This window comes from Psammomys obesus, unplaced genomic scaffold (assembly GCF_907164565.1).
Source record: "Psammomys obesus unplaced genomic scaffold, mPsaObe1.curated_primary_1811, whole genome shotgun sequence".
In the NCBI taxonomy this organism is placed as follows: Eukaryota; Metazoa; Chordata; class Mammalia; order Rodentia; family Muridae; genus Psammomys; species Psammomys obesus.
Window position 1 is genome coordinate 1,869,108 of NW_026596039.1, and position 22,949 is coordinate 1,892,056.

Sequence of the window (22,949 nt, forward strand, 5' to 3'; positions counted from 1 at the left end):
CAATCTGAACGTCACATTAAATGAACAATAGATTCACCCCAAAATGGGAACTGACCTAGAAGAGAAGGTCACAGATAGAGTGGAGAATTGTCAACATAAGAGGGGTTCCATAGTTCTAACAGCCTGTCAGATATCCTTCCAGGGTGTTACTAAAGGCCAGACAATTATTCAATGGTGGGAGCCACTACACCTTGACTAGGACTACAGATGGAAGAAAGAAAGAAAGAAAGAAAGAAAGAAAGAAAGAAAGAAAGAAAGAAAGAAAGAAAGAAAGAGAAAGAAACAACAAAGAAAGAAACAAAGAAAGAAAGAGGAAGGAAGGAAGGAAGGAAGGAAGGAAGGAAGGAAGGAAGGAAGAAAGAAAGAGAGAGATATATCTCCTTGGCCTTTTATTTCAATTTTAATCTCTCTTCAGGATCCTTAAGATGATGGACTTGGAAAAATGAGACCTGGGGAAGTCTTGGGCTAGTTGAACTTGGAGGAGTTCAGGGACTCTTTGTCCCCCTTCCCAGGTTAACTACATTGTGTACCATTAATTTAGCTTTTTAAATTGGCTTATTGGGGACAGGTGGTCAAATCTGGCTGAAGGCACAAACTGTGCCCCTCCCTCCGAGTGTTGCATTAATAACACTGTGTGAACAAGGGACACATCCAAAATGTTGGGGCTGAAAATGGGATAATAAAACTATTTCATGTTCATTGACTCAATCCACAAAAAACCAATACAGAGTCACAGTAGGAATAGACATTTTAATATTGGTAAAACACGAACCTGGAGGAATAAGGTCATTTAATAAGACAGGGTATGAGAAAAGTAAGCATCAGAGTGATGAGGGAAACCTCTTTCTTCATGGGCTGAACAAACCATATTGAGGTCTCAGTACAAACTGCATTATTTCTGAGTAAACCAGACCATAACCAGACTCATGTGCTTAGTGGACTAAAGATTTTATTATTATCAACCTCGTACAGAATGATTAATGCTTAAGAACAGATATCTATGTACAAATCTGACTCAAATCACTTAGTCAGGAGAAAGAAAGGTGTGGAGCATAGACTGGCGATGCCCACCTAGAGTACATCAAGAATGTTCACAAAAGTAACCATGGGAAAAATGGAAACCTTGATTCTCTATGATCTTGAAGTTACATTGCCCCTGGGGTTGGCTTTCAGTTTACCTCCAACTTCTTCTAAGAAGAGAAAAACTCAAGTTATATTTGAGTATGTATTGTATATAATGGCAGGTATATAAAATAAAAGGTGAGTGGAAAAAGGATAATGGAGACAATTATCTAAAGCAGGCACTGCCAGTCCTTAGACTGAAGTACAATGTATTTTTAAAAGTTGGGAGAAACAACAATGCATGCAAATGTTCAATACTACTCCAATACAGGAAACAGTTCCTGTCTACCAGTGCTTGTCACAGGGGACACACAGACACCAAAGGTTATATCCACTGGGACCTAGAAACATAGCCAAAGCAGTGTGGTCATCCTTCACTTTCATAGTAAGATACAGGCTGTAAGGTATCTAAGACAAAAATCTATCTTAGCAGAAGAGAAGGTGAAGGACTTGGCAGGGGGCAGGAAAGAGCCTCATTTTTCCAGGCATCACCCTCAACACTTGAAGATCGAGGAACTCACGGATGTCTTCAAGAATTTATTGGCGGTACGCATAAGCATGGAGAAGCCACGGACTGTGACAAGGGGAGAAAAGAATCAGAGCTCTGGGAGAACAGGTGGGAAGACACTTCTTTGCCTTGACCTCTGTCTACCTCTCAAGTCATCCACCCTCATCCCTCCTATATCTTTCCTCAATACTCTTGGCTTTTTCTTTCTATGTGCCCCAACTTGCCTTTAAGCTACTCTGATTCAGAACTCTTCAACAGGGAGACAATGAATGCCCAAGGAAAATTGGTTCTGAGTATAGGACTATTGAAAATCAGCTCAATACTGAGCAACAGAGGATGGTCACTGCCATATTGTGTCCTTGTCACTTGCCATCTTCCCCATCTACATCCTTTCCACCTTTACTCACCCTTTTCTGGCCCCAATTACATATTTCAGCCATATTCTTCCCCAGAAAGTTGAGCTAAAGGAGCAGAAAAGCTCTGAATCTGCATGGGGGAAGTGAAAGTGGGAACTATGCAATGCTCATTCTCTGCCATGCCTGGAGGCATGGTAGCTAGCTTCCTAATGGAGAAGGAAAGGGAGTAGGGACTGCATTCCTACCTGCATTATTGTGAAGCCACACTACAGCCTTTCTTTCCAGAAGTCCCCACTCATTCTTCAAGTCCTTGCAATTGGCATGCAGCCAGATCACAGCCAGCATTGTAGCCCAGGCTGAGGGTTCTAGTACCTGCACAGACAGAGAATTCCCCATGTCCAGATCAGAGCAAGAAATCCCTCAAGAGAACACATGTAAAACTCCACTTGCTCTCCCATTCAGTATCTTCCAAACTGCTGCTGCATAGAGTTTCTTGGTTCCCACCCATCCCTACCTTGAACATATTATGTCACACATTTCCCTGATTATCAGGTTAACAAGCCACTGGGGCTTAGGACAGAAAAGTCTCTAGCGCAGTTTCCAACTGGGTTCCCTAGTTGTTGTTTCCAGGGCTTCAGATTGCAAGGCTTATACTTGCCCAATGTGAGACATCTTACTTGTGAACTGTACCTTCAGTTGCTTGTGTACTTTATAGCTGTATATCCCCATCACCTTTACCCTCGCTTGCTCAAGTATTTTAATCTAACTCCATATGCTGCAAATCACCAGGTTAACAAGTAATCCAAACCAAATAAACTCTGTGATGTACTTTTACGCTGATTCTTTGAAATAGCTATGTGCTAAACCCACTGCACTTCAGTTTAAACCACGACTTCTTTTTGCCTTAGCCACTTTGCAGTCCTACAACAGCTACATGCGACCTGTGGCTACTGTTCTTGACAATGTGGCTAGACGCTAAGTGACTTTGACTTCATCCCGTTCCAGATTTAGAAATTATTAAAAGCAAAATTTTCTCTTCATGATTTGGTAATTTGTTCTTGATGTCAAGAATCCATTAGCAGTTAAATGATTTATCAAGTTATCTTGCAATTAGAAGCTTAGTTTATCTACATCACTGTAATTCGAAACATTTGAAATAATCGGTCAGCCTATTGTGACTTCAATTAACTTTGTCTAAAGTGTGGGCCATAGTTTTTGAATGAAGGTAAAGCCAAATAGAAATATCATTAGAGGTTCTTAACACACAGACCTAGCACTGAATGCAGATCTACCAATAACAGGCAGGCAGGGTTTTTAACACTCACCTTCTTCATCTATAAATAGCAACACAAAAGAAAGCTAGCATCCCTACTTAACTGGTGTGAGGGACTGGTAACACCATGTATGCTAATTGCTTAGCTAGCTAATTTTTACTTTTACAACTAAGACATCTGGCAGAGAATATGAATGAGGGGGGGCTAGCTAGAGTGATGGCTCAGTGGTTAGGAGCGGTGGCTGCTATTCCAGGGGACCCAGTTTCAATTCCCAGCACCCACACTGCAGCTCACAACTGTGTGTAACTCCTGTTCCAGGGAATCTGACACCCTCAAACAGACATGCAAGTAGTCAAAACACCAATGAACACAAAAGTAATTTTTTAAGAAGAATATAAATGAGATAGAGAAGGACTTTGACTTTCTTTTGTCATCCATTAACATTAGAATAAACTTAATACGAATATTCGTCTATTCTTGTTCTTATAGTTCCACTATAATCACAAAAATAAGAATCTCTGATGATTAGATGTTAATCTAGGAAATATCACACTCATATTGTCATATTTTAAGTAGACCTTGAGTCATACCATTTTTCAGTACTAACAATATTATATTCAAAAACACATGCTCCTTTCTTTGATTTTATTTGGATCTTACCTCAGTAGGGTGCGCAGCCTTCATGTCTTCAAAACTAGTACCTAGAATCTTAGCTAAATCCTCCTTCATATCCCAGGAACCATCTGCATTTTGGAGATATATCAGCTGTGCCATATTATGCTCCCTACTCCCTTTGAGAAGAAAAGGAAATATAAGGTGTTGGGAAATTATGTCGCTGTTGTTTTCCTTAGTCTGAGTGGCTTTCTGAATTCAGAGCCATACAATAGCAAGTGGGCTGCAGAAAGAATGCCTTCAGACATCCTCAAGATGTATCCTTGCACCCGATATATGAAGGGATGGCCAGGGTAGAATGAATCAAATAAGATGGCAGCCCAGTTCTGCAGGCCCTGCGTGCAAGGAGCTTATGTAGGAAAAGATGACAAAGAGGGGTTAACTGTTAGTCTAAAAGGCACTCCAGAGCCTGTTAGAGCAGGTTGATAGATACTATACTGTAGGCCAATGGAGCTGGGCTGACCACAGCCAGTGCAGGTACCGGACAGATCTTACTTGCCATCAGGTGCTCCCAATAGAATTCCTGATAAGGTGATACAGAAGACTAGTTCCTCGATCCCCACAGATCAATGAAACAAAGTAAGGTCCATCTTACCTTGTTCGTAACTCTGATATTTGAGCAGGTGGGGCAGCTCAGGGGGGGTGTCGGTGTGAATCACACATTTCGTAGTAGTCTGGTGGTAACGAGGCTGCTGGGGTGCACCTAGTGGATGTGCAAGAGACAAACCTCGGTAAGACAACGTCCCTGAAAAGCTGCTCACGGAGACTGCAGGGGCCATTTTGATACATTGTGCTGAAAGGACCCTCACCATTTGGCCCACGGGTCGTCACTGCACAGTGCCCCGTGCGTATGCTCCTTGGAGGCTGAGGTACAGGAAAACCGGCACAGGGTAAAGTTTTGGGTAAATCTGAAAGACACCAGTGCAGACAGTTACACTGAGGCGCCTGTGCTCTCCAAAGCTAAAAAAGATGGTGAAGTCTGACGATTTGAGACACAAGCACTCCCGTCTTCTTCGGCTTTAGTTGTTACCTATATATTTCGTTCTTCTCCCATGTGCTGCCTTCTAGTGCACTCTCTGACCCACTCTACCTACTCCCTTCTTTCCCTCCACAGGAAATAATATTCCATCCATATTTTGATTCATCCCAGGGAGCTTTCAAACATGTGTTAACCTGAAGTGAATTTTTTCCTCTCATAATATTGCTATCGTTCCCAAAACGCCCTGGCTCATGAACTGTATCTGTAAGAATAATGGCTGAGAAGTGGTGCTGGCAGATATTTTGGGCCGACATGATCACACTTTCTCCCTCAATTGTGCTACCTCGCGTCTACATTTTTTCAGCCTTCTTTGTTACTTCCTGTGATCCACTGAATTATCTGAAACTCAGGCTGCTTACTTCCACTCCACCTCAATCTCTGCCATCAGCACGAGAATTCTGCTGCCAATGTGGGCAGCATATGCCATAACCTAATGCAAATGGACCTGAGTTCCTCAGATCCAAGGACTTTGGCTTTATTCTACTTCAGCACCAACCTCCCCACTCATGACACCCTTGTCATCCTCCAGCATTGTTCTACTTTTCAGAAATAAATTAGCATTAATATCTATGTATCTATATATGTATGTACATATATGTATATATACACACATTTACATATATATATATATATATACATATATATATATATATATATATATATATGGCGTGTGTGTATGTGTGTGTTTGTGTGTGTTTCCAGTGCTTTAACTCAGACACTATTATACTATATTTGGTCCCTGACCACATTTTAGAGTACTTAAATAATGTACTTAAATCCTCTGTTCTTCTACTTTTTCACTTAACATCAAGCTCCTCCCCTCCCCTTTTTCTATATTCAACCCAACACTTTGCACATGCTTACCAATTACTTAAATTTTTTTATCAATCTTTTCCTCTTCATCACACCTATTTGGCAAAATCCTGATTTTAGAATGAAGCCAAAATTTTACCTATATCATTTTTAGAAATTAGTGAGCATTGCTCAGATTAGTCCCCCAGATCATGAATATTTCTAGTTGTTTAGAAGGGTATGCTTATCCTAAGCAAAAGATTATATTTCTCTCTCAGCATTCCATTTTACAAGTGTTCCTAGTAGCTCTTTCAAATTTAGTCCTGTCAATGTGTTTCAGTCATTAGTCTTCACTGTGCTCTTTAACCTTCTAATCATCCAAACCACAAATCATCTTCAGCTTTTAACTTATAATTACTCAGGTTTATATGCATTTCTGACATTTAAATTTGTCTTTGTTTCTTTTCACACCTGGTTTCACTCCCAGTTGATATATATTTTATCTCCTGGGAAGAGAGAACTTTAAGACTAGTCACAAATCCTGTATGTGGAGAGATAAGAAAAAAAAAAAAAAACCCTTGAGAATGTTTTAAACATTTTCTTTATATAGTATTTTTAGATAGTAAAAACTCCTTATTCATAAAACTATTTACGGGATAAAACTTACCACTAGGGTAATTTCTTTGCCCCATAGAGGAACCACTGAAAAGAATTGACCTAGGAATCTCCCTTTGAACCAGAGGCCCCTGGACTGGCTCATTGAGCTCCTTGTTGATGGCAACAAAAGCTGTGAAGGAGCTCATGACTCCAGACTCTAAGCTGATGTCCAGCACATCTCTTTTATATATTAGTGTTGTCTCCTTGAAGCCAAAGTCTTTGGACTGGATCATGGACTTTGCAGCAAGACGATGAACGGTAAGGCTGAAAGAAAAAACAGAAAAACTTAAACGACAACAACAAAACACTTTCTTGTAAGAGGAAAACCCACATGCCTTTTAGTTGGAACCTTTAAAAGTTGCACATCACAGAAGGAAAAGAATATAAGAGAAAAAGGGAGGAAACATGAGTGAACAAGAAACAGAATGTGATTGTAGGGAGACAACTGAGGTCAAGGAAGGAATTTGGCCATCAAAGACCACAGGGATAAAGAAAGAAGGAGGGGAAAGAAAACAGAACTCTCACTTGTCATCAGCCTTGGGCTGTAGAGAAAATGTCACCTTTTCCTCGTAACTTTTGCCATGAAGTGTGAATTTGAGACACACTTCACTGGTAACCTCTTCTTGCTGTAAGTTAGAGAAGAAAAGAAAAAGAGGAATCACTAGGAAGATGATGATTACATACGCTGCAGGCCCCTATCACTAACTTAATGTATTCAAGTTTCTATCCATAAACCATGTGCTCAGGAGAGCAGGAATCTAGCATGATGAGAAGAAAGTCTGGCCAGTTCTAGTTAGTAAATACAATAACCCGTTGAAATTAAAAACCATCTACCTTATTCAATGAATCTGCCAGGCAAATAGCTGCCCCAAGAAGAGAGGTTAATATTGTGGACTCACCGGTATCTGTCCAATCAGTAGGGAGTAGATGATTAGCCTTTGACCCTTAAAGATAACAGTTTGTTCTGGAGATAGCATATGTGCAAATATCTCAGGAGGCAAACTCCATTTCAAAGAAATGTCCTCTACTACAGACTGTAAAGAACGCCTCAGGGATCTTAGAGCCTGCAGGAGGAGAAAGAACATAGTATAAGAAAATAATGATAAGGGATTGGTAGTATTAATGACTTAGGGGTCATCGATCATAATGAATGTTATATATAATCCCTACTGCTGTACATAGGGATAGCCTTATTGCTCATCCTTTGCAATATAAAGAGATTTAACCCATAAATGTGAGGTGGATGAAATGTTGAAGGGAGGAGATTCATAGAGAAGAGATTTAGTAAAGATGGTACTGTGAATCAAAGGCTCAGAAATATGTCTGGAGGTGGATTCTCTTTTTACATATTAATAAAATTCCATCAATTTGAAACCATTTCGATTTTATAATGCCTATCACACTTGAACTTCTCCTTTGCTTGAAACCTTTTGCAGTAATGGTTCGATGCCACACTAGAAGGGCTCCTGACGTACATACCTAGATCCTTAAGCATGAAAACCAAAATTCTCAGTATGTCTGCTCTCAACACAAAACCTTCAACTCTCAGCAAGTCACCTCTGAGCTTGTGTCTAAAAGGACCAGAGACATTTTTCCACATACTATAGTGGTCCCTCTTCTCACAGGCTGGAATTTCCCCCACTAAGTATATGAGCTAAACATTGAAGGCATTAGGCAACTGTCTCAAAGCTAAGTTGGACTCCTGCCCTTGAAGAAATGTCCCTTCTCTGTCTCAGATTTTATTTGTATTATCCAGTTCTTTATATATGGTGGACCCTCACCTTGGACTGCATCCTATCATTGCCTGTAATAAACTCCGCAGTGCCCCCTGATACCCGGGCAAGGTTCTTTATCAAGCTAGTGGAGGCCCCCTCTCCAATGCCAAATGAGAAGCATCTGTGAATGTAAAAAGATGGAGGTTAAAAATAGGACTTGAATGAAATTATCAAAGTAACACATCATTACCAAAAATTATATAAATACAGTGTACTTTCTTGAGTAACTATGAAATAACTGATATTCATTATATATGTTCTAGTTTAATGATACATTAAAAATGTCTCACAGTTATAACACAATCTGCCTATCCAGAGCCACCTGAGATAATCTCATGTTTCTTTTTTCACATGAGATCTGGGGTGCAAAAACCAAAGAAAGCTGTCCAAAGTAATACCCTACCAATTGATCTATTTAAACACACTAATCTCTTTTTAAATATGAAAGACATAAAGTGTCAGTAGCATTTTCATTACACTGTCTAGCATAGTGTTTGCCCTGGCAGGGTATATATAAGGCTACCTTTTTAAGGGGAAAGTCCTCATTCTGTCCAAGTCTATTCACAGTAAACCATGTTTTCCCCCCATAGTTTAATTTCCTCCAGAAGAACACTATACACAATGATAGTATATTGTCGGTAAACCAAACTAGCATTTTAGATGGTGTAAAATTGATTTCATTATAAATCAATACACTATAACATGGGCCTGCTCATATTGGGCTCTTTTGGTTGGGTTAATATAAGTCACAGCTCCCAGTGATATCAGTTATAAACTTACTGCTCCAAAATGTGCAAGAATCAGGACCACCCTCTTAATGTAGAGCACTGACTGGGGATTCTCATCCTATAGAGCATAGCCCATCGTGATCTTTATACCACATGTCAAAGTTTCCAACACAAACTTTCAACCATGATCTAGACTGTCTTTATGTATAAAATCAAATTGAAAGTTGTTCATGTCTGACTGTCTGCCCAGAGCCCACCACAGTGCTTCATGCAGATGCTAATAAAAACAATAATTACAATGATAGAAAAATTCATGATATTTAAATTGTATGAAGATAATTCCTGATGCTTATAGGGGTTTATTGTTTCTACTATAACAGTAAACCTTAAATTAATACTATTACTTTCTCTATTTAAAATAAATATATAAGGGTTAGAGAGGTGAATTGGACTTACCATTTAGTAATTGAGTAAGTAAGTACGTAAAGAAAGTAGGTAAGTACGTAAATAAATAAGTAGGTATGACCTACAGGAATGAAATATTTAGCTTAGTTCCAACACTCAGTGTGAGCTCTGCTCATGAAAAATGCTAGCTGTAGTTCTCTAAACTGGTAGAAAACTACACAAGATCTACAGATAATTCCTTTTCATTCTTTGAGAGTTTCACACACGTACACAATGTATTTTGTCCATATCCACCCTTCACTACCTTCTCCAGATCCTTCTAGACCCTCTATCTTAACTATCACATCTTCACATCCTCCAATTTACAGCCCACTGAGTCCAGTCAGTGCTGTCCACATGCACGTGGGTGTAGAAGCATCCATTGGCAATGGGCAACCTACAAGTGGCCACTTCGTTAAGACAAACCGATTGCCCTACTCCAGCAACGCTCATTCACCAAAGCTCCCGCTCAATGGGGATGAGTCTCTCTCCCGTTTATGCTGGAATGTCTACAAAGTATGCTTAATAAACACTGTTTCAGAACCTTAAAGGAGACAAGGCAACTGAATTATGTTTCCACCATGGCAGGAAGAACACATGGGTCAGTACCTCAGATGGTTTCCATTTATCTTGTGAAAGAAACAGCAATTACAAAGAAACAGGTAAAAATCTAAGCTTGGACTTTCTCAGTGCAGTGTCCTTTGTAATAGTTTTGGACAGAACCCTCTGGGGACACACACAATCAAGAGGTTCAAAAAGGTAAGGGTTAACTAGTTTTTTTATGTAATTGATGTGTATTTCTAGTTTTGCTTTTATTTTCATATAAAATAAATAATCTCTTGGTAAGTCTCAAAGTTTTCAAATAAGTGTCAAAATAAGTGCTTAGTGTTGGATAATCCGTTGACTACATTTGGCTTTGCTAAAACCTGATTTTCCTGGTAGAAATGAGACAGCCCTCATACCTGTGCCTTTGGCTGTGGAACTTAACTTCTCTGATTACATTAAAAGTTTCAACAACTTCTCCATCCGTGAAGATAAAGATCTGCACAAAAGGGTCAAGAGAACACCCGTCAGGGAACACCCGTCAGGTCACCGACAAATCGATTTCACGAGAATAGAACTTAACCCTTGAAGCAATTCAACTGATTTCCTTCAGTCTCTGGTGCATCTTGGATCACCAGGCTCCAATGTTCTGTCTTCACTTAGAATGTTTGCACAGGGTCAGTGTCAGAAACATTGGCAGTTTCAGCCATTAACCGTGCTAGTTTTGTTTCAGTTAAGAAGCCAAGTGCCTCTGACCTTTATTTTTCTCTCCTATACAGTAGAAGCCTGAAGTACAAGCAGTGTTTCCATAGTTTTGCATTGACATTCAAGAACATGTTCTTTTCAATTTTTTTCTTTATTATTATTTATTACAAATTATTCACTTTGTATCCTGTCTGCAGGCTCCTCCCTCATCTCCTCCCAGTCCTCTCCCCCACCCCATCATGTCCCTCCTCTAGTTCACTCTGCCCTGTTAGCCTTGTTCCAATTCATACCTGTAAGGGATGTCCTGGGATGGGGGGTTTCCTAAAAATTTTCCGTAGTGGCGTTAAGATCTCTGTCCCGCCTAGATCCGCCTGCATAAGCTTTACTTTCTCCACTGCTTTCTCCATGGATTGCTGAGTGTACTTCACGCTCTCCCTAAGAGAAACAAGCGCATGCGGTCATGTGACGGCAGCATCGATTGGTCAGGGCTGAGAAACTTCATCAAACAGCATCCTAAACTTGCCCCAGGCCCGGGCCCACTTTATACCAACGCTTTCACAATGCATTTCCTTCCTTCCTTTAAAATACATATTTTCACTGTGGACTTGTGGCATGACTATTCTGTGCTATATGGCTAATAAGCACTTATAGGTGAGTACATGCCTTGTGTGTCTTTCTGGGTCTAGGTTACCTCACTCAGGATGGTATTTTCCAGTTCCATCCATTTCCCTGAAAATTTCATAATTTCTTTGTTTTTTTAATAGCTGAGTAATATTGTGTAAGTGTACCACATTTTCCTTATCAATTAGGCAGAGTTCAGGGTATATTGTGGAAGACTGGGATGAAGGATAGAAGAAGCCAGCGAGGCAAGAACTCCACAAGAAGATCAACAGAGTCAACTAACCTAGGCCCATGGGAGCTTACAGAGACTGAAGCACCAACCAAAAGAACAGGCATGGACTGGACCTAGGCCCTGACACAAATGTAACTGATGGGCAGCTTGGTATTCATGTGGATTCCCTAGCAAGTGGAGCAGGGGCTATCTCTGACATGGGTTTGCCTGTTTTTAGATCATTTGCCCCTAGCTGGGAGACCTTGTCTGGCCTCAGCAGAAGAGGATGTGCTTAGTCCTGGTATGACTTGATGTGCTGGGGTGGGTAGGTTGGTAAGGGAGGCGGGGCTCCTCTTTTCTGGAGAGAAAGGGGATAAGAGGGAAGAGGGTGAGAGCATAGGACAGGGAGCAGAGGAGGAGGTGTGCATTCAGTATGTAAAGTGAATAAATTACTTAATACATTTTATATGATTTTATAACAGTGTGTGTGTGTATGTGTGTATTTGTGCATGCACATGATAGCACATACATGGAAGGTCAGCAGACAATGTGTGGAAACTGATTGTCTCCTTTCACCCTGTGTGTCCTAGGGATCAAACTTGGGTTGTCAAGCTGGGAACTAAATATTCCTACCTACTGACCTATCTTACATGCCTTCCTATATCTTCTTGATCTCTCTTTCTAGGAACTTACGGAAAGAATGCCTCATGGGTGGATCCAAATCCATAGATGTTGAAATAGCAACCCATAGGCAAACTCTTCAGTAGCAGAATCAGTGTTTCCTGGAGGTGAGAAAATAAGATGAGTGAAGTGATTAGGCATACACACACGCACACACACACACACACACACACACACACACACACACAGATGTCTGGTACACCTGTGGAGGAAAGCGGCTCTCACAGAACTTTATTCCATCTTGTATTCTAAGGAAACCCAGAGAACCCAACAAGGAACATACCTCCATCTTCAGCAGACCCTAACTGAACCCTGGACTCACCCTTACTGAGCACATTGCTCATCAATTTACCTTGGCAGCATCTATTCTCAGCTGAGACCTGTCCTGGCCACTCATGGGATTCTTCATGCTTCTTGAACGGTCCATAAGGAACACAAATTCTCCACATTTTGTTGAAGTTTCCTCTTCTGGGATGTCAGGGTAGAAGCTCACCATTGCAGAAGGAGCTCCCATTAAACTATCTGTTCAGAAATGATAAAGACCTTGTAAGAAAAAACAAGACAAACAACAACAACAACAAAAACAAAAAACAAGAACAATTTGCTGATACAGTCTCAAAAATATCTCTGAGACACCAGGGTTAGCATTTGCCTAAATCAGCCCACATATTTGAACTTTTTCAACAAATTAAAGCAATGGGAATTTATTTCATTGGTACGATGTCAATTGCAGAGCCCAAGAGATGACTTGGCAGGTAAAGCTGCTTCTAAGCCTGAAGACCCAAGTTTGCTCTTCTGGATCCACATGGTGGAAGGCAAGAGTGACTCCTCCAAGATGTCCTCTGGCCTCTGCAGATGCACCATGGCGCACCCAGCAATATGGCACACAAGCCCACACACTCACACATGAAGTAAATAAACACATAGGAAAAATGTTTTGAAGGCTAAGTGCAGTCGGAAAATGACAATGCTCATAAAAGTAACTCTCGGATTGACAAATTACAAGAGCACTGGTTGGAATTACGTGTGGCAGGACAATTGTATCCACTTTAATTATGGGATATTCACTGATACTCCACAGATGAAACAGACGCCTGGAGTCTGGTGCTGAACTGCAAACACTTGGTTGAAGCAATAGTCTGAGGGAAACTGCCCTATAATTATATCGTCAAAGTCAAAGATAAATTTTTTTATTTAAGAGAAAATGCTAATTGGTTCTGGGATTGAAAAACCAGTATTGAGATGTAAACTACCTGAGACTGGCAGGGTTATTGCAACCCCAGTACTAGAGTTTAGAGAACTCTGTGAGGATACAGAACTACACTGTATCACCATTACAAAGTGAGTTGGGCTGGCAAGTGTGACTTTTGCTAAGCCTGTGATCCCCCAACACCGTCTATCCCACCACAAGTTCTATCCCAGCACCATGTCTTTTTTGTCTTGCTTTCAGTTTTGCTTCATGGTCCCTGAATCCCATCAGGGCTGTTCTCATGGGCATGGGTGTTTCAGCAGACTTTATAAAGCATGAGGCATTATCATATTTGGACATGTTTGATCTTTTGAGAAATAAAAATATCATAGAACCATTTTTAATTGTATCTCTCTCAAGACTGGTCATGGTTCATTGGTTCATTTTACACCATTTGCATTTTTTTTCTTTCAAATTATTTGTTCACATTCTTTCCTGGCCACCAGACAGAACAACCAAAGTAACAATATTTGAGGATAGTTTTAAGAGTTCCTACAAGGTAGAGTCCAAGTGAGGAAGAAAATACCTGACTCCCTTTCAGGCATCCCCATCTCCACAGTTACACTGGGGCTGTGCACCTTCCTGTAGAAAATCAGGAGTTCCACATCCCGGTCAAATTTGTGTCCTTCAGCCAAGGAAACCTGAGAAGGGGACCAGCCGAGGAGTCACTTTAGAACTGCCACTGATTGCTTTGAGAGGTTGAAATCAGATCTAGGACGATAGGCTTCCATTAGCAGCACAAAAGTTGTTAACTTACAAAGGGTAGGTAAGAAAGACAGTAGCTAGGATGTGAGGAGGATCTAATAAGGATGGCTGAGGACCACCAGGCCAACAACTACAGCACAGAAGCTGGTAACTCTCTCACTATTTACCTGAGCTGAGGTCTTGTCATCTCCAATGTAGTCAATGTCGCTCAAGGGGCAGTTGGATTGGATTGTCCTGATACCAAGCTGGGAGTTAATGGTGGCAACCATACTGAGTGTGTAGGGAAGGTCCTCCAAAGGGACTATCGGAGTCTTCATATCCAGGCAACTGTCCACACATCGATCTACAGAGAGAACCTTAGTTCTGTGTTTCTTGTCAACATGTCTAGTGGTGCTTTTCCAACTTATGCCACCATGGATAGGGATCCAAGAGGGAGAGGTACTTACCAGAGAGATGGTACCTAGGATTCAGGATTGCTGGGAGCACGTAGCGCAGGGCCCCATCATCTTCCAGCGGAAGCTCCTGCACATATCTCAGGGTGAGCGCCACCTTTGACCCTGGCGGCAGGTTCCCCACATTGCAACAGAAGACATCCCTGGAGCACTTGTCTTCTTCCAGTAAGTAGGCCTGAAAACCCCCTGAGAGGGCCTCTTCATAGTTTCTGTGAGCCTATAGGGAATAACATGAGGGGTGAAAAAATACGATGACGCCAAAGAATGGACTTTGATGGGTGTTATCACCAGTAGAGTTACACTCTGGATGACTAATTATCTGAATCTCAAATACTTTTAGGCAAATAGATTAAAAGTAAAGGAAGGGAAAACATTTGGCACTAGCATTTTCCAGTTGCTGCATTTGATAAAGTCTAAAGAGAAAGTCCTATGGAGACAGGAAAGGGAGGTGATGAACTCATCCCTCAGACCTGGTACTTGTCCTGTAGTTCCGCCACAATTTTCTTCCCATCCACCAAGGCCTCAAAGCTGTAGACAGCAGAGTCTTCATCCATGGGGAACACAAAGAAGGCCTCCAGGGGGTCTTTCTCTTCGTTCTCATAGTTTAAGGTTGCAGACACACCAGCCACAAAGTCATTGATGGACAGAGTCACAGCAATGCTCTTCAGCGCCACTAGGGAAAGATCAGGGTTCAGTAGTTCAACAAGATTTTCCAGTCAGACCCACAGGCTAGAACCACCTAGGTTCTGAAGGATCTGGCATTAAGAATCTTGACTCTTGCTTACCTGGATCCCTTAGGCGTGTGAGTAAGCCACTAGAACGCACCATGTTGGCACTGTGAAAAGATACATAGTTTTTTATAGTATATGGTTAGAGTCAACCATTCAAATACCACCACTTTATTCTCTCTGGCAGAATGCATGTAGACATGCAGAGGAGCAGTTCAAGATCTAGGAAGAAGCATGTGGAGTGAAAAAGACAGAAATGTCAAAAGTAAGTTTTCTATGACGTGACGCCCCCTGTGGGAAGATGTAAAAACACGGTATCCACAAACTGGAAATCTCTGAAGCTGCTTTACACAATAATCCCACTTTCTCTCAAGTGTGGCTACAGTACAGCACTTCTCCTACTTCCTGAACAGGTACCATAACTTTGCCTGTCAGAACATTAGTATGTCCTTTTTAAGATGAGAACCATAACACCAGCATAAAAATGTGTCCATGCGTCTGGATGAGCTCCCTAGAGTAGGGACAGATCCTTAGAAGGTTTTTTGTCAATGATGACAGATGTTGACAGTGTTCCTGTTGTTATGTTCTCTATTTTTCAATCAACATCTGCTGGTTATTATTCCATTCACATTATTCAGAGACCTGTGTGTGGGCAGCTGCATAACTCAAGAGATATCTGCATTTAGACTCCCTGTTGGTGAGTTGTTTTGGAGGTCAAAATGCAAATACACCACCCATTTTTTTGGTCCAAGTTTTTTTCTAATTTACATATGAATATTATAAATGCAACATAACCTCCATTTAAAACTAAGGTATCCTGAATGTGTTTCTGGAATATTATAATATTTTTAAAAGATAGCATATGTTATGGTTTTAAAAACTGAACGAAGTTCAGACTTTGAGATTATGATTATGAGTGCCTTATCACAGAGTCTAACTGGCCTTAAGTCCATTAAGGATAACGGACCCTTCCCTCATGGCTGATTTTAGACCCCTACTTCCTGGTAACATTAGGAAACATGAGCTTGGCCCCACTTCAGGACTGAAAATAGCATATGAAAAGTTGGAGGTACTAGGGCTTTGCTGGGCACCATTAAAGGAAAGGTGCTTCTTCCAGGGCAGTGGAGTAAAATCTGAGCACTACTTTTGGCTCTAGGTAGAGCCACACACTACAAGCTATTCTCCTTCCCTTAAGAGTTAATCCAGTTGGGCCTGTCAATCACCTCTTCAGGAACCTCTCCAGAAAGTTGACAGCTAAAAAAGAAAAAAAAGAACAACTGTTTTCTTAATGAGATAATAAATTTATCCCTCCACCCAGTCGCCCTCCCACAGCGTGGAGTTCAAAGAGCTTTTTCCACATAGGATTCTGTGCCTACTGGCTTATGTGAATTTAACCCAAAAAGCTTTGGCTTGTTTGTTTGTTTTTGCCTTATTTCATGTCATTTTCGCATGACACGACACACTTTCTAAATGTTTCTCTAAACACCTACTTCTTTTTTCTACAGCTATGTAAATGCCCAACCTAAAAGGCATGGATGACCTCTCTTTCTTCTCCTGTCAGATGCCAAGTTGTTGTTGTTGTTTCTCCAAATATGACACAACTGTCCTTGAACTTCCTTCTGAAATCAGCTTCTAAATGTTTTTATTAAAGAGACTAAAATGGACACTGCTTTCCCAGTTACATTAATGATCAGTCTTAAATTTTCCATGAGAGCATCTCGCAGCTTTCTTTCCCATGTTGTGACGCGATGTGACGCAAGCTGCAGAGGCAGGAACCAACAAAGGTATTTTCTCTGGGACTGAAATGTCACTCCTGGAACACGCAGCAAGCTCAGGACAACTGATACTTTGATGCTGATGAACTGGCCCAAGGGTCAGTTGATCATGTACCTCCACCTTCCCCGGGACCTACAAGCCATGAACATAAGGACTCCTGTTTTTATTTGCGGTACAACCCTCCCTCAAGGATTCCAAAGCACTGGGTTGTGATACTTCTGGATCCACTGTCCCTCATTTAAGTAGCAATTTCAAATACATTTTGAGTTGTGATCCAGCTTAGTGATACAGCATTTGCTTAGCATACAGAGCGTGCACACATAGGGAGACAGCGAGGGGGAGAGGGGGAGTAAAAGGAAGAGGGAGAAGGAAGGGGAGAGGGAGAAGGAGGGGGAGAGGGAGAAGGAGGGGGAGAGACAGAAGGAGTGAGACAGAGACACACTTATACACGGGAGGGGGGCGGGGAGAGAGAGAGAGAGCAATATCCATATGGATCACACATTTGATATTCCCAGCCCCAGCCCCACAAATCCGGAGCTAGGATTCTCGATCAACTCTCACGTTATTCTTCAGCAACTGCAGAATAAATCGTAGCTGTTTAAAAAATGGTTTACTACTTGACAGCAAAACAAGAAATGCAACAGATGAAAACACAGAGCAGCTAAGAAAACATATTGAGAAAGGGAGCTTCCTTTAAATGAGACAAAATGAGACAGAGAAAAGCCTGAGGCTAGGGAAAAGAATTCCTAATAACAGCAACAGGAAGCTTAAACCGGGAAACTCACCTAGGAGTAGCAGAGCTGAAGGATCTACTAGGTCTGGCCTCCGGAGATCGCAGGCTGGCAGTGACCACTGCAGGAGGCTCAAAGAGGCAGACCACAGTCACCTATAATGAAAACAAAACAAAACAAAACTGCTTTATTTCTCTAATGTCTAATCAGAGTGAATGCCCCTCACGGAGGGCTCTCAACCCCCCTTCTCCCCTTTGTCAGAGAAATAGTCAGGTTTCCTTCTGTCTCTCAGGAAGAAATCGAGAGAGATGCCTGTAAGTATTGAGGGTAGAGAAGCATCAGGTGGGACCAAGCTCCAGATCCTGACCCTGCTGCTGCTGGCCGACGGAAAGCTTCTCACAGAGTAGGATCTGCTCCGGTGTGGACCCTCGGTGCAGTGCCACTGCAGTGAAGGGGGCGGGAGTGGGAGTGCGGAAAAACAGCTGGCCACACCCCTGCTGCTGACTGATGGGAAGGCTAGAAGCGAGACTCTAACCCTGGAGGAAACATGGCAGCACAGCTTGCAAATAAAAAAGAGGGTAATTTCAACTTTCAATTTTCTGTCCTTGATTTTCAGGACCGCAGGATTTACAAAAAAAAAAAAAAAAAAAAAGTCATTTTCCCGAGGTTTTGTTTGTTTGTTTGTTTGTTTTTAATAAACTCTTCAGGGCTTCAAGCAGCTTGTGTGGTCAAGTGCTTCAAACTGCATTTTCAAAGCACAATTTTACATAAAACTGGTAAATTAATTGACTGAAAGAAAAAGGAACTTTGGAGCTGAAAGAAGAAGGAGCGGGAAGATTTTAGGATGTAGGCAGGGAAAGAGAAGATCTAAGACAGACAGACAAGCTAGGGTGGATTGGTATCCCTTAGGGGGCCCCTTCCCTGAAAAGAAGTAGAGGGGGAGAATGGGAGGGGGTGCTGTGAGGGCAGGACTGGGTGATGATGGGAGAGGGAGCTGGTATCAGGCTATACAGTGATTTTTTAAAAAAAAAGAGAGAGAGAGCCGTAACTCTAAAACAAACAAAAATGACAAAGAGAGGAAAGGGGGCTTGCTTGAGGCTATTGGATGATTAAATGATTCTTGCCCGATAATTTTCCCCTAAACCTCCAATGGCGCAGAAATCTCCAAAAGCCCACAAGTACTCACTCCCCACTCTTGAAGCTTGCAATTTCAACAAGCCCCTTAAAGTGGATGGGCCTCCCAAGCCAGGAGAGAGGAGGGGAGGAAGACCGTCTTCAGGGGCAGGGTGGGGGTTGGGTGTTTTTAGAGCAAGGAGTGGGATTTGGTCCGAGAGCCTGCAGCGCTGTCACTCACCGTGCACGCGCAGAAATCTCGGTGCCGGGAGTCGAGAAAAGTGAAAACAGCTGCAGATTAATGTTCCTGGAAGACACGCCCACCCCTCTGGCCCTGTTGTAACTTAGCAACTCTATGACTAAAGCATCTGCAGAGAAGAGGATCCCTGTTGAATTTCAAAGCTTGCTATTTACCTCTGCTTGATTTCTGCAGAGGAAGGGTCAGAAGGCAGGCAAAGGCTAGCAATGTGCTTTGTCAAGTGAAAATGTAAAATTACAACAACAACCAAACAGGTAGGAGAATGGAATATGCTTCTGGGACAGACTTAATTACCAATGGTTTTACTCCAGCGCTTCGAAGTTGAGGCTTCCATCTCCAGGTCCCTGGCACGTACTCTCCCGCAAAGGAGGCCAGCTTCGACTGTGTAGACACCACATCTGGTGTTACTCACTGTTGGATGGAGTATCTAACAGCAAAAGTCAGGAGCTGGCAAAGCGAGCAGAGCGCTCCCTCCAGCCTGCTGGAATGAAAGCCGAGGACTTGTCTTCCACAGAGCAGACATGGAAAACATGTTGTTAGACTCGTGGAACATTTATGGCGCAATACATACAAATACATAGGACTTTAACCATAAATCCAAACCTGATTTTAAAACAATGCATAATTTCCTCTTTTCGTATTAAATGTTTAATGAGTCAGTGATCAAGCCCTTAAAGACTAACTCGTCATCTTACATACATAAGTATTACACATATATATTTATACATATATAGAAGGCACTGTTCTATGAATTTACATTTTGGCAATAATAGAAGATAGAAATATTACCTAATAGTACTGGCTAGTTTTTATATCAGCTTGACATAAGCTAGAGTCATTTGGGAAGAAATCTTGATTGATAAAATAACCTCACAAAATTGGCCCTTAAACAGGCCTCTGGGACATTTCTTCTCTTTTGAAAAGAACACTCTGTTTCTGTATTATATTAGACATTTGCACGCATATTTATCATCTTTTTCAGTTTTCTTACATATGTTCATTTTCGTTTTTACCTTCTTTTTACTGTTTTTCCTTGCTGTTTTCAGTTTTGCCAGTTTTTTCTCATTCTCCCCACCTGCCCCATTTCTCCTCGTTCAGAAGTCCTAAACTATGTTCCTTCCCGCTGCCACCTGCGCAATCACCAGTCCATTCAACTATTAAAGCTTCAGTAACAGAAAGCCTTGTCTTTTCCCCAAGTCACTCAGAGGTCTTGGGAGGCTTTCACTCAGAACCCAATTCATACCATGCCCAAGGCCACCATCACAGTCTTTACTCTAAATGTCATGGCAGAGGGGTTATTTTGACAGTCACTGGGCCTCACATGAGCCTGTGCTCACCAGGCTTGCTCAGAGCTTTTCTTCCCAGAATGCTGGGCCTTTCTGAGGACATTTCCTTCTTTCTAAACACATTCCTTGATGAAATCCCTTCATGGAAGTCTGTTTGTGGTGAGTGTGTCTGTAATTTCTCCAACAACATTTTTCATTTTCCCAAACCTTTAAAAAAGAAGTGTCTTTTGGATCCAATACCAGTTAGATTTTTACCTCCTGATTTCTGTTGCCCTAAGAGAGACATTGGTCTTTGCTCGAAGATCATCTTTTTGTGAGTAAAACTTTCCATTTCCTTCTGGATGTTTCAACATTCCAGTGTGTGTGTGTGTGTGTGTGTGTGTGTGTGTGTGTGTGTGTGTTTTCCTTTCACTAGAAGGCTTATGGTTTGAATTTACTTGATTTTATTGAATTGAGCATGTTAAAACTCTTGAATCTTAAAACAGATGTCTTTACTATTTCAGAAAGCTACTGGCCTTTGTCTTTAAATATCACATCTTTTGCATTCTCTGTATATTCTTCTTTCTTAACTTTAATCAAACTCTATGCATAAGTGTCTAATAATCTCTTTAACCTATCATTGAGTTTTCACTTAGTCATTTGTTTCTTTCCTTTCTTCCTACCTTCTTTCCTTCCTTCGCTTCCCTTCCTCCTTCCCTCCTTCCTTCCTTCCTTCCTTCCTTCCTTCCTTCCTTCCTTCCTTCCTTCCTTCCTTCCTTCCCTTTCCTTTTTAACAACCAAACATGACAAAATAAAACAAAAAATAAAGGAAAAGCCATCACATTGAGTCTGGAAAAGGCCAACCAACACAAAGAAAAGAGCCCCAAGAGCAGGCCTAAAAATGAGAGACCCATTTGGTGACACACTTAGGAGTCTCATAAAATACTAAGCTGAAAGCTATACTATATACCCAGAAGAACAGGTGCAGACCCATATAAACCCCATGCTTGCTTTTTCAGTCTCTGACAGATCACATGAACTTTGCTTATGTTGATTTAGAGTGTCTTGTTCTCCTGGTATCCTCCATCTCCTCTGGGTCTTACAGTCTTTCTGTCTCCTCTTCTGAGGGGTTCCCTGAGCTCTGAGAAGAGGAATTTAGTGGAGACCTCACATGTAGAGCTGTGTGTTTCAAGGACTCTCTAATGAGAGAGTAATGTCTGCTTGTAGATCTCTGCATCTGGCCCCATCAGCTGCAGGGGAAAGCTTCTTTGATGATAACTTAATAAGACGCTGATCTAAGCATATAGCAGAATAGTGTTAGGAATCATTTTATTGATTCCTTTAGTTGCTATTGCTGTTTTAACATCAGTAGTGTTCAGTTTTACCATAGATCTCTGGACTATTCAGTCTCTTGGTCTTGTTCACCAAAGAACAAGAGTATGAGTAACATCTTTGTAGCATGGGCTTTAAGTCAAATCAGACATTGATTTGCTACTCCCACAAGTTCTGTGCCACAGTTGCCCTAGCATACCTTGCAGGTAAGACAAATTCCAGGTCAAAGTTTTTGTGGCTGGGTTGGTGTTTGCATTTATCTTTTTTTTTTTTTTTTTTTTTTTTTTTTTTTTAGCCTGAAAAGTACCTTCCCACACCAAAGATTCTAGGACTTGAGGTTGAAGGATCCATGTAGGCATGAGCTTGACATCTCCACTTTCAATGAGTTGTATGGGTATTGTCCTTGTTAATGGGGTCTTGATGTCCATTTGCAAAGAACAACCCATTGTCTTAAAAATAGCCTGTTAGGTTGTTTGGGGATTTTTTTGTAGGACCACTTTGGCAAAGGATTCAACTGAATGCAACCAAGTCACAGAACTGGAAGCCTCGTTTGGTGCCAAGATATGGCAGGTTGGGACTCTGTCTTTCCTATTACTAGGAAACCTCATTAGGCTCACCTTCATATATTTTAGGACGTATGACATGCACTAGGTTTCCATATTACTTCTCAAAGGCGCATCAATAAGAGTTTTCTCTTCCCACATTCCAGCCCTCAACACTCTCTTTCCACCTGATTCTTCTAGATCCTGCCCCACTTCCAACCCCAGTCACATTCATCTTATTTTTCCTTTCCAGGGAGATCCATGTGTCGCTCCCTAGTTCCTTTCTTTGTATATAACTTCTGGAACTGTGGATTTTATCTTGGTCCTCATTTAATAGCTAATATCCTCACATAATTGAATATATACTGTATTTATAATTCTGGGTCTAGGTTGCCTCACATAGAATAATTTTTTTTCTAGTTCCATCCATTCGCCTGCAGATTTTATGTTGTCAATTTTTTAACCAGCTGAGAAATACTGCCATGTGTGTATGTATCTCATTTTCTTTATCCACTCTTTTATTATAGGACATCTAGATTGTTTCTAGTTTCTGACAATTATGAATTATGAATGAGGTTTCTGCCCCATTTTTAATTGGAGTATCTGTTCTTTCAATATCTAGTATATATATATATATATATATATATATATATATATATATATATATAT

General features: G+C 41.2%; 1 protein-coding gene across 2 annotated transcripts; it reads right to left on the reverse strand.

The window, feature by feature from the left end:
- Positions 1-730: 730 nt before the first annotated feature.
- Positions 731-19,172, reverse strand: LOC129687752 (von Willebrand factor A domain-containing protein 5A-like). Of its 2 annotated transcripts, none has more exons than XM_055622317.1 (20): positions 19,124-19,172; positions 17,824-17,924; positions 15,320-15,369; positions 15,005-15,207; positions 14,529-14,751; positions 14,250-14,425; positions 13,904-14,018; positions 12,481-12,650; positions 12,141-12,229; positions 10,906-11,050; positions 10,330-10,409; positions 8,202-8,316; positions 7,320-7,484; positions 6,946-7,046; positions 6,431-6,684; positions 4,742-4,840; positions 4,528-4,635; positions 3,921-4,051; positions 2,232-2,358; positions 731-1,696 (listed from the first exon to the last, which is right to left on the reverse strand). In XM_055622317.1, the coding sequence occupies exons 3-20, from the start codon at positions 15,360-15,362 to the stop codon at positions 1,617-1,619; spliced, it is 2,424 nt and encodes an 807-aa protein (XP_055478292.1). In that variant the 5' UTR covers positions 15,363-15,369; positions 17,824-17,924; positions 19,124-19,172; the 3' UTR covers positions 731-1,616. The 2 variants fall into 2 exon arrangements, with proteins under 2 accessions (XP_055478292.1, XP_055478291.1); XM_055622316.1 differs by lacking the exon at positions 19,124-19,172 and adding an exon at positions 18,137-18,265.
- Positions 19,173-22,949: the final 3,777 nt, after the last annotated feature.